Source organism: Coturnix japonica, chromosome 1 (assembly GCF_001577835.2).
Source record: "Coturnix japonica isolate 7356 chromosome 1, Coturnix japonica 2.1, whole genome shotgun sequence".
Lineage (NCBI taxonomy): Eukaryota > Metazoa > Chordata > Aves > Galliformes > Phasianidae > Coturnix > Coturnix japonica.
The window spans coordinates 57554388-57571417 of NC_029516.1; the positions used below are offsets into that span (position 1 = coordinate 57554388).

The 17030-nt window shown below is 39.4% G+C and overlaps 1 protein-coding gene across 1 annotated transcript in view; it reads left to right on the plus strand.

The window, feature by feature from the left end:
- PTPRO (protein tyrosine phosphatase receptor type O) overlaps positions 1 to 17030 on the plus strand; it is a 145558-nt gene that overhangs the window by 96113 nt on the left and 32415 nt on the right. The window contains exons 7-11 of the mRNA XM_015867758.2: positions 1013 to 1212; positions 3539 to 3659; positions 5795 to 5988; positions 8764 to 8875; positions 14969 to 15120. Coding sequence (XP_015723244.1) covers positions 1013 to 1212; positions 3539 to 3659; positions 5795 to 5988; positions 8764 to 8875; positions 14969 to 15120 — 779 coding nt within the window. The remainder of the gene's footprint in view (positions 1 to 1012; positions 1213 to 3538; positions 3660 to 5794; positions 5989 to 8763; positions 8876 to 14968; positions 15121 to 17030) is intronic.

Sequence of the window (17030 nt, forward strand, 5' to 3'; positions counted from 1 at the left end):
GGTTTTCCATTCCTCTTTACAAGCCTTCTGTGGGTGCTGCAGCTTTGGGCCCTGACACAAGGTAGCTCAGTTTCTTTAGTGCTAATGCTGAAACAATTTCTGAATAGAAATAACTACACATATATATACTGAATCCAAAGACTAACTTAATGATCAGATCTCTCTTTTTTTCTAGAGTAGATGTGAATTTGCATTCGTGAATAAATTTTTCTCACGGCTTCACCCTTACGTTATTCTTGTAACCTTTCAGTTGGTGACTCATCCTGTCGAATTATTGTTTTATATTACCCAAGGTTTTTGTTGCACTCAGATGGCAGCCTTGATTGTCAAATCTTATAGGCTAATTTTACACAAAATCCTTGCTCCAGATTTGTTTTATTCTCTCAATAAAGTCCTGCTAAGAACTGTGTGTAGGGAAGGAGGAATGTAAAAAAGAGAGCTCTCCTTGAGTTTAAACTGACAACAATAGCTGGTAATTTTCATGAAATCTGAAGTTTTGGCCAAGACTAACTAAATTTGTTTTCCAAATTTAAATACACATATATATTTAAACAAGTGCTTCAGAAAGTCTGATGGAGAATTCTTCACTATGGTAGACTCTGTGAACTCAGTTTTATCACTTCAGGTACATAGTATGCTTGGGTAACTTAGTTTATAGGGAAAGGAAGAATTGTGTGTAATATTTATAATGGATCTGTACATTATTGGATATCACCACTCTTAAAATACTCCTTTGGAGCATAACTGATACTGCTGGGTGATGTCTGGTAAGCGATAGAAAATACATCCAGTTCAGATTTTCAAAACAAATGTTTCTCTTTTCAACTCTTGCTCTGCTACTGGTGAAAATAGCATTGACGGTGTGCTGTTTCCCATCTTTGCTTTGTGGAGATGGACAGCTGTCTGTTCACCCTCTTTCTCTAGTAGAAGGAAATCTCATGAAGGATATTTTAACGAGTGACTTAAATGTGCAGAGTGCCTTGCTCACACATGCTTTCTTGGCATGTCCCAGGCCCCACAGGTGAATGGATAGAAGAGCTCACAGAAAAACCCCAGCATGTGATGGTGACAGTGCTCAGCTCTACTACTGCCCTAACATCCTGGACAGCCTCACATGAGAGTGGTAGCAATGGCACAATTGTATCTGTGGTCTCCCTGACTTGTCAGAAGCAAAAGGAAAGTCAAAGGCTTGAAAAACATTACTGCACAGAGGTAAGGGACCTCCTCAAGAACTGGAAAAAAAATTATAGTCATCCCACTGTTGTTATCACAGTGCCAAGGGCCCCATCCAGCTAAAGGCTGCAGAGCACGGTGTTCTGTTCTGCAGAGTGAAGGGGAGAGAAGAGCATACAGAAATAACAGCACTAAATTCCACCAGCATTAAAACTGTATTTCTGCTGCAGTGGCTGTGGCCAGTTCTATGTTCAAACTTTTGAGTGAGAAATGTTTGCAGCAGTGAGCAAAATGATATCACGTAATTTTAACACTTAGGCATATGCTGCAATCCATTTTTATTAAGAGAAGTGCTCACATGGATGATTATCATTCAACTTTCATGAATTAATTAATTAATTGATTCATAGATTTCCTCCATGTGAGTACAGAACTCAACCCTACATTTTCCGGAAGTCATTTGAATTCAGTTTTTCTTTTCATCCACAAAAGATATTTCAAAGGTAGGAAGTAAATAGTCATCACCACCACCTGTGATTTGGATGGACAACTCTTCTTTAGGGCTGTCATATGGAACATGTTTATTGTGATCTATCTTCCTGAACCCCAAAATAAGGTAATTTTCTGCTACCTGAAACCCTGAAGAAATGGTGAGTCTGATCCTATGGCTCTGATGGATGAGTGGAATGTGGTTTTGGTTAGAAAGTGATTTCAGTCTACACTTCTGTTGCCTTGCCACAATGCTGACAAATCTCTTTTCTAAGCAGCACCACAATTTCTACCTCGCTTCCTAAATGTGTATGATTGAGGAGTCTGAAAAAGGCTGTGGTGCTGCCATGTACTGCACCTTCAGCGCACCCATGAGAATGGAAGAACAGAGCTATAGCTTTCTGTAAATCTTCACTTCCTTCAACATTGTGATTAGTCTAGCAAGTTAGATAACACAGTAACTACATCATTTAAAAGTGTCTTTCTAAATAGGTCTTCATCAAAATGCTTTGAGTTTTATTCCAAGAATGGCTGTGTTCTTCTGCACTGGGAATTGTCCTTTAAAGACAGTTTGAGAATTGTTTCTCTCAACCAGTTGTTAATCTCCTTGAGTTACATTCCTTCCATTTATTAAAAATGCATTTATCTAATCAGGAAGCAAAACAATATGGTAGGTGACTATAAACCTTAGAGAGAAAGAATATACATACAGGATTAAAGTACATACTCAGGGGTTAATCTACAAGCTCAAATACAAATACCTGAAACTAATCTGTGAATAAACAAGACATTTGTAAAAGTAAATGTATTTGCTACAAGTAGGCAAAGTGTCTAAATACAGTTGTTTATTTTTGTCCCTATAGAGTTTCATACTGCCTCTAATCAAATTTTATCAGATTATTATACATGGAATTATTAATGGCTGTTGGTTTGAATTCTCCTTGACAAGCTGAAAAGGGCAAAATTCAGTGCAGAGTTTTATTCATTTCTACCATTATGCATGAATTGATTAGTTCTCAAAAGCAGCTGTCAAAGACAAATTCCATTCCTCACTAAATCTGTGCTTACACTGATGTATTTATGTGCATCACAATAAACCAAAGGAGGCTGTGATGAGATTGTGGAAAGGTTGCAGAGAAAATATTAATAGGAAATACCAGACTGCAGTTGTAGAAGAGGGGCCTGAAGTTGTTTTTTGTTGTTTTGTTTTTTTTTTGTCAAAGCTTCTCCATGTCTTTCCTGATAACTCAGAATATGAGGCTTTTCACATATTGTACCAGATTAGGAATCTCCTGGTCAGGCATCATGCCTCTAGCTTCAACCAATACCTGATGTGCCACAGCAGAAGATTGAATTTTGATGTCCCAAATGGAAAAGTCACAAGGTCTCTTCATCAAATTTTGTAGTGCTGTGCAAGAGGGGTGAAAGAGTAGCTCCTCTCTGATTTCAGCATTCAGACATTTAACATTTGCACTCAGAAGACTGATTTCCCATAAGGATGCTTTCAGCTAATGTCTGCAGTTGAATCAGATGGCTGATGGCCTGAGGTTGAAAACATACTGCCTGAATACTCTAGCCTTATTCACCTGAGTATGAATACTATTGCCTGAATATTTCTATAAGCCTTGGTGTGAGGAGTGGCTCAAGTGGGTCTGCCCCTGACCTTATGTGGCAAGGAAAGTGTGATTCTTTGGGTCAGATCATTTATGAATCCAAGCCTGAGTGCTTTCAGAGTTCTGTCATTTGGGGCATAACTGAATGAGGATTAGCTACTTATGCTGGCTCAGAAACACACATTCTGTTAACATGTACAGTCTCAATATTCTTTTAACTGACCAAGTAAATACTTCTCATCTGATTTGTTCTCTTCCATTAGGTAAATTCAAGCAGCAGCCTCATTGAAAATCTCGTTCCTGGTGCCCAATACCAGGTTGTGGTTTACTTACGGAAAGGACCATTGGTTGGACCGCCCTCTGATCCTGTTACATTTTCCATTGGTAAGTCCTGCAGTTATGGTTTTAAATGCTTCTTTTATTTTTCGTGAATATGAATAGTACGTTCATTAAACTCTAGAGCCCACAAACAAATATAGACAAAACTGTCATGTTGGTTGCTTCAAATGTAATGAACTCTTACTGAGAAATTTGTTTCCCATGTGTTGTCTAGCCAGTTAATGAAGGAAAAGCATGAATGTTCCATCAGTTGGTGATGGATATTCATATTTAGTTACTGGGTTATTACAAAACTGAACAAGAAAACAGTTTTGGATTCACATACATGGAGCCTTTTGTAATGAACCATCTTCACCTTTGGCCACATGTATGTTCAACTCCAGCAGTGCTTCTGGTCTGAGTTGCCTCACTTAGGTGTGGCTGCTCTGAGCTGCAGGTAGTCTGCCATTAATGGAGAGATGTGGACACCTCCTAGAAGTGAATCATTCTGTCTCATGAAAGATATGGGACTGCTGTTAAGGTATCTGTAGCAAATTTGCATTGCGAACTACATAGTGTGATCCAGCCTGAAGGCCGAGGTGCTAAGTCAGGAGCTGGATTATCTCCTCTTGTACTAAGTCTGATGCCAACCTTGATCTTCTTGAGTTAACCCATGAATCTTGATGTTCTCTGCTTTGAAATTGGAAGATAAAAAAGGCTTTTTAAGAATGAGATTGACATTTTCAGGAATGTGGCTTCATGACCTACACGCTGAGCTTCTCTCCCCATGCCTATAACTCAAGGTTCCATCAAGCTTCTAACTAAAGAGTGACTTAGGATTTAATAGCTTTCAGTTTCAATGTCATTTATTTTGTTAAGGTTACTACTGTGACAAAATGTAATGAAAAAGAGCAAAGAGAAAGATATTCAATCTATAGAATTACATTTGCAGAGGAATATTTAACCTGAGTCACCCAGTCTTTTCCTTTTGACTAATAGTCTGCCTTATGGGTGAGCAGGTGGCTGAAAGTTACAGAACTTCAGAATTTGTCACTCTACGTCCTCTCTGTGATACAGGGAAGAAAGCAAAACAAACAAAAAACCAAGCAAGCAGATCAAAGTTATACTGTTAAGAAATGAATTCTGTAGATGAAAGCAGATATGTGGAGTAGTAAAGTGAAATCATATATTCCAGTATTTAATGAGTTTCCTCATTTTCTCAACATCTTTATATTGACCCAACAATGAAAAGTTCTTACTTATAATAAAGAGAACATTTTATGGTGTAAAACAACAGTTGTAGGAGTTTTCATTTGATTACTGGATATTGAATTTGATATTAAAATAATAGAAATACAAAATAAAATGTTCAGTGAAATGATCAGCGATGGCTAAAGGTGAATGAAACAAAAATATGTTCAAATATGCCTTAAAAAGTATTCAGTTCTGCCTGCATAAGTCTCATTTTCACTGGATAAGTATTAACACTTCATGGAATGGATGGAAAAGATGAGGGAAATGGTGAGTGACTTATGAAAGGAAAAACAGTCATGTCAAAATATGGGCTGAAGTAATCTGTGTTCTTTATTCTGCAAGAGTTGGGGCTCTGTAACCCTTGAAAATGTTAGCAAAGTACTTATTTAAGTAACCTCACTGAAGTCATGAAGAGTGATTGCTTTCCAGAAAGTAAAGGCTGCTGAACTTGACCCCGATGTGACATTTTTCAAATCACTTGACTTCCCTTTCCCGTTTTCATCATCTCTGAGGCAAGAATAGCAATTCATGGCAGCACCTTTAGGTTCCCCAGGGAAGGAAGGATAGGCATAAAAAACCGTTCTTTCTGGTGGCCTTTATCTTCCAAAGTGTTGTGGCTTTTGATGCTTTTGTTTTTGAGCTTACAACTTCAAACATCTCCTAAACAGCCTGATTTTCAAAGTCAGTGGAAGCCTTCAGTCATTTCTGACAAAGTAGACATAAGAACAAATGCTGAAAAGAATGGTATTCCACTGCTTGTGACAAGGAAGCTATAAGGAATTAAAATCAGGAACAAATCAGAAACAGATAGAACTTGGTTAATGGAAGGTATTGTTGTGGATTTTATTTGTTAATTTATTTATCTATTTAATGTAATTAATCATAATTAAAAAAATATAAAACAAACAAACAAACAAAAAATACTAGTCACATTTTTTGTTTTATAGTGCCCACTGGAATAAAGGATCTGACACTGTACCCTTTGGGACCTACTGCCGTGGTTTTGAGCTGGAACAGACCCTTCCTTGGGGTGTTCAGGAAATATGTTGTAGAAATGTTTTACTTCAATCCAGCAACAATGACATCTGAGTGGACAACCTACTATGAAATAGCAGCAACCATCTCCTTAACTGCCTCTGTGGTAAAGTGGCTGTTACTGACTATTATTTTCTCATGCATGTGTGGCCCTGGCACCTTGGGGCATTTCCTTGTTCAGCTTCTCCCCTATGAATATGTATATATGCCTTTAAACCTCGATCATTTTTCCAGTCAAGGAGAGAAAACATCCAGATGCTGGCAGCATCTCTTTCTTCAAGTAGGGGAATACAACTGAATGATTCTAAAATTTAAGTAGTATGATAAGATGGGAGATGATCCTCTATTTGTTGACAAATGGGCATATTCAGCAAGTCCAGAGGCAGCTTCAGTTTGTGTGTCAGTTTGTCAGTCAAAGCTTTAACCAGTTCCGGTGTGTCCTCAGGGGGAGTAGTCCAAAGCCTTATCAGCATAATTAATATTGATAATAGGGATTTGGGGCTTGCAGGCTAGTCTTTCAGTGAGCCATCTGGAACACTTAGCTGCAGAGATGCTCTTGTGAAAATAGGTTTCATATTTCTGAAGCTGCAAAGACATGCAGAAGGCTTTAACCTAGGCAAAAATCATCTTCTAGAAGAACATGTACACAAATCTTTGCAAGATTATTTAACAGAAATCCCATGAAATTTTCCTCTTGCTTTCCTCATCTTCCTAGAGAAGCTGAACATGTTATATTCAGACTTTGCCATTGCACAAGGCAACGAGCAGTTTTAGCTGAAATCAGTTGTTCAGAAAGTTATGAGTATGCAAAAGCAACAGCAACAACTTTTGCTGCTTATGAGAGCTGCAGTGATTTACTGTAATTCATTTGCATAATACTATTTGGTTAGTCATTTCAGCTACAGCGGCTGAACGGTAATTGGGTATGTGACAGTAAATCTAGAACATAAATCTCCAAGGAAATTAAAACCCAAAATAACTTACCAAAGAAATAATTAATACCTTGTAGTAATGACTCAGCACAATTAGATTAGTGTCTGAGTGATCCAAGTCATCTTAGAAATAATAGTGTCTTTCGGAGTTTTGTGGTTCGTTAGAAAATGAGATTATATTGCCCATTGCTATTACAAATTCTGTTCATGAAAGCTAAAGGAAGTTGGCCTCCTTTCCCACTTTGTCTGAATTTCAGTTTGAAAAACAGCAGTGCCATACAGCTGCCAAAGTGAAATTTCTTAAAGAATAATTTTTAAAGGGTTAATGTAAATTTGAGAAAGAATGTCTTTCTACTCTGTTATGGCATTTAGCGTACAAGTATGTATTGATGAACTTTTCATTGGGTTCACTAGCCATATTCAGGAATCCCACTGTGTGCCACAGATTTCTCTATCGTCAGTAAATTATCTGACATCTCTGATGGTCTCTGAAGCAAGCGTTAAACCCATTAGGAAAGGAGGGGAGTAAAAAATCTGCCATCTGACAGTGAGATAAAAAATGGTTTCCTGAAGAACATATCACTTAGTCAGAACTTTTGGAACTAAATAGCCCTTTCACTCTGTTTAATTGCTTCCTTCATTTTGGAATCATAGAATCACCAAGGCTGGAAAAGACCTCCAAGATCATCCAGTCCAACTATACCTAGCACCAATGCTTTATTTTGCTTTTATGCATCACCATTCAGCTCACCTTGCAGAAATACTGCTGATCGAAAGCAGTAAATAAATCAGGTACACCATCAGAGGAAATAAACATCTCACTTTTCTTTCCCAGCTGTGAAAACCTCATTATGAGGGAAATCAGGCTATGGTTACTCCCTCCAAAACAGACAGTAACCTAGAACAAAGTTTTCTGGCTGGTAAATATCTTAATGGAATGTAACTGAGGAAGGGAAGTGAATAAGGCCCATTTGCGAGGATGGTTAATAAATGCCTGAGAGACCATTAAACCATGTCCCTCAGTACAATGTCTAAATGTTTATGCTCTGAAGTTTGTTTTAAACAGTATTACTATTTCCAGTATTGCACCAGAAGTATGTAATAATTCCAAGCAGCTTCAAAGTTTTGATGTCAAATGGATAAAACTATAGAGAGAATAGGCCCCAAATGCTGTATTTGGATTGCCTTGTGTTGTCTGAAAAAAATAATAAATAAAAGGCCACTGAAAACATCAGAGATCTGTGAAATAAGCAAGTTGATGAAATTTTTCATTATTACTAATATGCTTTTATTTTGAATTACAAAATATCATTAGGATTTTAATTTATATTTAAATTTAAACATGAAACTTAAAATGTTGTATTTTTTTTTCTGGCATTGGAAACATTTCAATTTTAACTTAAATGTGACAAATGATATTGCAATATAAAATATATTGCACTTATATTTCATTTATATCTCATTTGTATTTATATCTATAATTTATGTCTCATTTATAACTCATTTATATTTCATTTATATTTCATCTATAATAAATGATAATACAATATGAAACACATTTCAAATATTGGGGGAAAGAAATGAGTCCTTTGAAGTGACAATATCTGAGTCAAAAACAGTTTCTAATATATCTTAAAAACCTTCTTAATCAAGAAAGAAGAGCCCATGTTTGAATGAGAGGTCCCCATGGTGGATGGATGTGGGAATGTGTGCCCCTGCTTAAGCTGCAGAGCTGCCACAACCAGCCTTGGTCTTCCCACAGGCATTTTTGAATGAATTCAAACACCAAATTACAGAATTTACCCCTGAAGTAAAAAGTGAGAGCTCAGTAAAACAGTCCCATATCTGGGCCCATGTCTGGATTTACAAATATGGCTGCATTTTGTAAGTCACACCGCATTCTGATTAATTTTCTGCTGAGCTGCTGTTTGTCTTTTGTCTCCCTGCAGAGGATAGCTAATCTGCTGCCTGCGTGGTACTACAATTTCCGGGTCACCATGGTGACCTGGGGAGACCCAGAGCTGAGCTGCTGTGACAGCTCCACCATCAGCTTTATAACAGGTAAGCAGCACTCTGAAGAGACCACGAAAATGCTGCCAGAAGCAGTAGAATGAGAAAAAATGCTGTGTTTCACCTTCAGACCCTTAAAAGTCAGAGTATTTAATAGCTAAGAGAGGGGGGTTGTCCTTGGTTTTGTTTTTGCTTTCTCAAAGAAAGCTCTTAAGCTTGCTTGAGGAGGTATAATTTTCCTGTGCAAAGCACAGTGTTGGGTTACTGTGTCCCACCCTCCATCAGCCAGAGGCATGGCACCAGTGAGGCCAGTGACTGTGCTTGTCTTCTATGACACTGGGTGTTGTGCACTTTGAGAGGTTAATGAATAAATTGATAGTGTGAATTCTGATACTGTGAAATATTTTTCCATGTATTTGCACTGTCTCCGCATTATCAGAGAATCACAGAATCATTAAGGTTGGAAAAGACATCTAAGACCATCTAGCTCAACAGCCAACTCATCCCCACCATGACCACTAACCATGTCTCAGTGCCACATCCACAGTGTTTCTGAACACCTCCAAGGACAGTGAATCCACTGCCAACATGGGGTAGTGTTCTGTATGCATCATACAGATCTAGACAGGGACTACATCTTGTAGTACATTTTTCTTGTTCTCCAGCTCTGCCTTCTCTTCTGGGTGCATTTTGTGTGTGCATGATGAGAAGAGTGCTGCTGAGATCAAGATGTTGCACCTCTGCTGGGTGCATTTTCACTGGGCAGCTGTGCCTTGGCCAGTCCCTCCCAGTCAAGGTTCTCAGCTTGAGAACTTGATATGACCCCATTGCTTGCCCTCTTCCAGCTGGAACCAGCTTTGAATCTAGCACACTCTCTTATCCCTTGTCAGTTTGAATTGGAATTGTCAGTATATAAAATAGATTAGCCAGAAAGGAAACAGCATCTGAGACCTCCTATGAGCTTCCAGCAACAAAGCTGCTTGAGTCAAGGTTTCCTGTTGAATCATTTTGCTTTTATTCATTCATCATCATTTAGCTCACCTTGCAGAAATACTGGTGATTTAAAGCAGTAAATAACTCAGGTGCTCCATGGGATGAAATAAACATATTTCACTTTTCTTTCCCAGCTCTAAAAGACACATTATGAGGAAAATCAGGCTACAGTAGCTCTCTCCAAAACATATGTAACCTAGAACAAGATTTTCTGGTTGGTGGAGGTATTAACAGGATCCAGCTGAGGAAGGGAAGTGAATAATGCCCATTTGTGATGATGGTTAATAAATGCCTGACAGAACTACATGAGCAAAATTATTACTGCATTGAGTCTTAGCTTCATTGAAATCAGATGAAGCTTCCCATCCTCAGATATCTGAGCCTAAGCTATGCTAGGAGAAATCCTGTCACTTGTCTGGAGTAACAGAAATTCACAGTGTCCAGCAGAGCCCCATGACAAATCTTTGGGACGTTCATTGCCCCTTAGCATCAATTATCTTTTCTTTTTCACTGTATGGAAGAAATTTTCCAGGTGATTGGTTGCTGTGTGAGGGGAGAAATGTCTTTCCCAACTGATGTGGGTACCAGGTTCAGCATATTTGAGTGGAAATACTCCAGTAGGGCCCACGTATATTATGTTGTTTCCCAAAACCTTCAGCAGAACATAGGAAGATGAAGTTATTCTAAAATACAAGCCTTCTTCAGGGTCATTCTGGATCTCTGTATGGGGCAAGTAAGGGCCTTTACTGACACAACATGGAAAATGGATGAACTCCTTACGTAGCAGACATACACAAATGAGAAGAGGGCAAAGAACTCAGATAAAGTTGTTATCCATTTATTTGTGATTGGCAAAACCCCTCTGCAGAAAAATCACCTCATATCTAGAGAAGGAGGAGGCCACCACTTCCCTGGTAAGTTGTACTAATGCTTAATTTATCTTATTTTCAATGGTTTATCCTTTGCTACTGATCTGCATTCATTTGGTTTTAATGTCCAGCCTATGACTGTTGTTACACTTTTCACTTATTGATTGAAGAACATCAGGGCTTTTTTTTTCCCCTCTCTTCTTTTTATTTTAACCTTTACAGATAATTTAGCTTCACATTTCTTCCTCGATAAACTGTGTCCGCTTTGGGTGCTCTCAGTAAGGCATTTTCTCATGCAACTTCTTTTCCCAACTCTGCCTCTCTCATTTTTACTCTCTTTACCAATGAAAACCTGTGCCTAAAATTGCAGTACCAGCTGCTGAATACTCCCGCAGAGGCAAAATCAGCTCCCTATTCAATGCTCTTCTGTTTGTGCATCTCAATGATTGCATTTGCTAAGGCATCGCACTGGAGGTATGTGTTGATTTGCTTCTATTCTGTGCCTTCTAAACTCCTCCTAGGGTAGCTATTTTTCCTTTTTCCTAAAGATTATTGCACCTGGCAGTCCAAAATAAGTTTTGTTTGAATGGCCTCAACACAGGGGCCAATAATTTACATCACAGTCCTGTCCTGAGCGTTTCCTTCTTTGCCAGTCACCGTGCCGCTTGCATGGCTCATCAGCTGTGCTTTTATTTTCAGGGTATTGATGAAAACACTGAATACCAATGAGCCAGACCTTAAGCATTGTAAGGGAAGAATCCTGATTTAAAAAATAAAAATAAATCAGATTTGACCAAATTACAAGTGCTTATCAATAGACAATCACAACCAAATGCGAGCATTACATACCTTCCTGTTCTCTGATTGCATTATTAGCTGCATCCTCTTCAGTTTTGTCCTGGGAGTTCTGTCAGGCTAACTCACCAGAAAGAGGCATGCCAATTTTTCACATCTGCAGATTGGAAATGTTTGTCCCCAGTAGGTGCTGCTTTGCACTATCTCAAGCTGTCAGGGGACTGCAAGGTTCTTTATCACCCTCAGCCTGTTTCCTTCCAGAGAGGGAGCAGATGTTTAAAAAAGCTTTTGGTCCCTTTCTGCATCATTCTGAACAACTCTGCCTTCCTCTCATAGCCTAAGAAGGTCTCCAACAATTAGGAAAAATAGAAAAAATAAAAATAAAACCCATTAAAACTAAACTTTAAAATGTTAAAATAGCAGGTTTTGTGGGCTTCTTGACAGTACACCATCTGTCAGACCATTCCTGTAATGCAGAATCCCATGTGGAACTCACTGGACCACAGTACCTGAAATGAAAACAGTGTTAGAAGAGACTGGGTGATGCGCAGCTCTCTCCCATGACAGCTGGTCAGATGTCTCCAGGAGAGTGGAGGGACTGGGGCCCAGACTGCCCTTAAGTAAACACTTGCCAAGAGCAACATTTGCTCTCAGGCTCCTGCAAGAACAGCTGCATGCTGCTGTGATAACACAGGGAGAGATCACGGCACTGCTGGTGTTGCTGTGGTGACTAATGAGTTTTTAATGCCACCTGCTGTAAGCAGCTGGATTTTAAAGCAATCATAAACAAGGGCACTTCAGACCACCAACGTTTTCCTTTACGGCAAGGATGCCTTTAGCTTTGGTGGAGGAAGGATAGAGAAGTAAACCATCAGTGCTGGTGAGCACAAATGCATCTGTCCTTTCTGCAAGGCTGCTCTGTTAGTCCAGCAGATGCCTTCAGCTTTCACTTTAGCCAGGTTGGCCATGATATGTCATTTCCTACAGCCTTTCCATGCCACACAGTGAAAAATGGTGCTAAGGGGCAAGCCAGTCCTACTTGTGGTCTTATTTCGGATATCCTGCAGGTACTGTTGCCACATATCTAAAACTTAAAGCTATGTGAGTGTTAGGAAGGAAAATACGTCATCAATATCAAGGTTAAAGAGGTAATTATTCATAGCACGTAAGATTCATGCTAGTAGTGGCCTTAGGCTGTACAGAATGCATAGGGGATGGACTGGGAACTCTATAAATTAAGGAAGCATTACTTTAAAGAGTTTGTACTAAATAACACTGCTTACTCTCAACAAAATAAAAGTGTGATCTCAAGATGAATTTGAGAGGAGAGTCTTACTAAACGTTTCTAAATGGCTCTAAATTGCCTGTCGTTGTATTTGCTGCCTTTTCTTCAGTAAATTTGTTTTCCTAACAAATCTCAGCGTAAAGTCATAGAAGCCTTTGTGAAAGCAGCAGTGACACCGTGTGGCCCCTTCAAGCAGTCCCGTGCTCCCAGCGCATCCTGTCTTTGTATGCCTGCTGGCACCCAGTGCTCTGCCAGGATGTGGGGCAGCAGCCCTGCAAAGGCACAAAAAAACTGGTTGTGGTCTAAGGAGGATCTATCCATGTCCTTTTCACTATAGGGCTCCTATGGAATCTGCCAAGCACACAGAATCATACACTTCCCATTTTTTCCAGATTATCCTACTGCTTACACCTTAAGAGGCAGGCTACAGTGCTTACCAACTGCGGACTTCCTCTTTGGGTGCTCCACTCAACTCAAATCCTACTTAGGGCACGTGCAGCTCCCAGTTAGGTAGGTGATCAAGGTGAGCCAGTCAGCTGTGCTCCCTCTACAGGTAATAGGGAGAGAGGCAACTCTCTTACTCATCCTAAACACCCATTTCAGGAGGAAAGCTTTGGTGGTGCAGAGTCCTGTTGGAGGCCTGTAACTAGTGGTGTTCCCCAGGGGCTGGTGCTGGGTCCGGCACATCTTCAACAACATCTTCATCAGTGACTTTGACGAAGGGATAGTAGCCACCCTCAGCAAGTCTGCTGATGATATGAAGTTAGGAGGATTGGCTGACACGCCTGAAGGCTGTGCTGCCATTCAGTGAGACCTGGACAGGCTGGAGAGCTGGGCAGTAAGAAACCAGATAAAGTTTAACAAAAGCAAGTGTAGAGTCTTGCACCTAGGGAGAAATAGTGGCATGCACCAGTACAGGCTGGGGGATGACCTGCTGCAGATGAGCTCTGCAGAGAGGGACTTGGGTGTCCTGGTGGATGACAGGTTGGCAGTGTGCCCTCATGGCCAAAAAGGCCAATGGCATTCTGGGGTGCATTAAAAAGAGCATGGCCAGCAGGTCGAGGGAGGTGATCCTTTCCCTCTACTCTGCCCTGGTAAGGTCTCATCTGGAATACTGTGTCCAGTTCTGGGCTCCCCTGTACAAAAAAGACAGGGATCTCTTGGAAAGAGTCTAGTGGAGGGCCACACAGATGATGAAGGGACTGGAGCATCTCCCCTGTGAAGAAAGGCTAAGTGAACTGGGCCTTTTTAGCCTTGAGAAGAGAAGGCTGAGAGGGGACCTGATCCAGGTCTATAAATATCTGACATGTGGGGGGAAAAGTGGCGAGGCCAGACTCTTTTCAGCAGTGTGTGGAGCCAGGACAAGGTGAAATGGGCAGAAACTGGAGCATAGGAAGTTCTGCATGAATGTGCACAAGAACTTCTTTACGGTGAGGGTGACAGAGCACTGGAACAGGCTGCCCGGGGGGGTTGTGGAGTCTCCTTCTCTGGAGATATTCAGGACCCGCCTGGACACCTACCTGTGTGACATGGTGTAGGGAACCTGCTTTGGCAGGGGGGTTGGACTCAATGATCTCTGGAGGTCCTTTCCGACCCCTATGATTCTGTGATTCTGTGATTCTGTGATTCTCTGATGATGGGACTTGCACACTGGGAGCAAGGAGGGCTGAAGCTTTTCACACAAAGAGACATTATTTTGTTCACCTTCAGAGTATATTGCTTTTTTGTTGTTGTTTGTTCATTTTTTTTTTTCCTTTGGAAAAGCTATCCAAGATATTCAGTGTGACAATTCTTATTTATCAGTTGCTGAATGTCATTGCTTTTCAGTGCTATAACACAGTGAATCAATATCTGAGGCTTTTAACTTGGCTTTACATTTCATTTATAAATGTTGATTTGGAAAATGGTTTCTATTAGCCAGGATCTTCATGCTTTTATTTATTTATTTATTTTTAATAAAACTGTAAGGCTGTGAACAAAAATGCATTTCTGTTCCAAATGTTCCTCAGGGAAAAGCTGTTTTTCATTTCTTTCAACTAGTACTCAGTTACCAGTATAAAGTGCAGATGATTTTACTGATACATTTCTGCTGTGATCATGATACTCTTTTCCCAGTACTGTCCCTTGGTAGAAGTTTATTACTGGACTTGGTAATCAGTTGTGTTAGAGCATGTCTGTAATATGTTTGTCCTATTCCTTCAGCACCAGTGGCACCTGAGATTACCTCCATAGAATATTACAACCACCTTTTGTACGTCACATGGACCTACGGAGGAGATGGTACTGACCTCTCTCATTCCAGGATGCTGCATTGGATGGTCATTGCAGAAGGAAAGAAGAAAATCAAGAAGAGTGTAAGTATGACTGGGGAAAGTGTCATTCTCTTTGTGTTTTTTTTGCTCAGTTTATGATTTTGTATTGCAATGTTTGAGCATGTTGCTTAATAGGTTGAAGTTATTTCTGTGTGTGAGCACTTCTGAACACTCAGCTGTCAAAACAGACAGTGGGCAGAATGTTTCCATTGCAATCAACAGAAAATTTTACTAATTTAGGTGAGAATTTAGGAATAGCTTATTGATCTTCTGAACTGCAGCTAGGAGATACTGAAGAGTATTTTTTTCAGTTAACAGAAATACTGCTTTCAATTTCTGGTCAATAATAAGCTACGTGACACTACTGTGTGCTTTTTCTTTAAGTCATCCATACCAGGTGCTATCAATCACTTCCCATTTTCTATTTGAACACACGTACCATGAACAGATTGGAAGAGGATTTCACCCAGAATCTCTTCACCTGTTAGAAAACTTGCCAGATGTTATGATGGATTCTTGTCACACTCTCCTCAACTATTTGAGCTAATTCAAAAATCAGTTAGAAAAAGAACTCTGCGTTTTCCAGTTATGGAATAAAACCACACTTCAGCGGCATATCAAGATGCTTGCTTAACCTGAAGCTCAAGAGCAGCCCCTGGACAAATAGCAAGAAGTATTTAAAACTGCAGTAGAGCACTGCTGCACAGGAGCACATACTACCAGCATTGTAGCTTCTTGCATCCTGTGACCTTCAGCACCACTGTTGATGTTTTGGTCGTTTACAGGTAGAAAGTGGCTGCTCTTTTTCAAATAAAAGGTTTTCTCCAGCTGAAGATTCACCAGATGCTGAATTGGAAGTGGATATTCAGGATAAGTGCAAATTCGTCAGCATTTTTTTACTTTAATTTATACGGAGCATTATAGAATTCATTGGTTTCCTAATGGCTGCAAGAGTGAACCCATCTGGAGCTTGTTGCACCATGAATCTAATTATGCGATTAGTGGAGCTCTTCAAAAACATGACATTTATAAGCAGTAGGAACTTCTAATATTTAGATCTTTGTTTCAAACAAAAAAAGAAATCCCCACTTTCCCCAGCCTTCCCTCCTCACCCTCCCCCCAGATAATTTATTCTAACCATTGAATTTGAAAAAATGTTGTTGAAATTTCCCTTCCTTCCTTTCCTTCCAAAAGTCGTGTTCTCAAAATACAGTTATTCTTTCAGGAAAAAATCTGATTTCTATGTAGCAGTTTCAGATAAACCATATTTGAATACAGAATTATTAGATTTAATAAATATAAAGTGAGAAAATGGGAAAAAAAAAAAACACATGGAATGTGTAATTTCTTCATTAAACAGTATCTACCACACAGAGTACATGCAAATGAAACTTAAAAGCCATCTTATGGGATATTTTTCTTTATGCTATTTTCAGAACAAGAGTACCCAGCAAATACTCTTAAGGGAATACCTAGAATAAGCTATTTATGATTTAATTTTATAAATAATTTTGTAAATACGGATGTGTCATGCTTTCAGGCTTAAGGGTGTACTTTTTCTGCTAAGCTGTGTTAGGCTCTTTCAGAAATAGTTTCTTTTGAAAATGATAGTATATGATTATCTTTTTATATGATTCATTATGGTAAAGATTGTTAATGTGAATGCTTTTCTTGAGGGATTATTAAAATTAATAGATAATATAGTCAGGTACTGGTGACTTCTTCCTCCTCTTTGTATATTTCTTTGTATAACTCTGAAGAAGTTGGTCAGTTTTTAGATAAGTGGACAAACATGTTAGTCACTGTTAGTCTGCGTTCAGAACTGTTCATCTTTCTTGGATCTGAAAACTTCAGCTGAAAATTTAGTGTTTGTGGAAAGCAGCATGAGATTCCTTAGTGCACCATTATTAAAAGTGTGCAGAACAAATTTGCTGTGATGTACACAGCTTTCT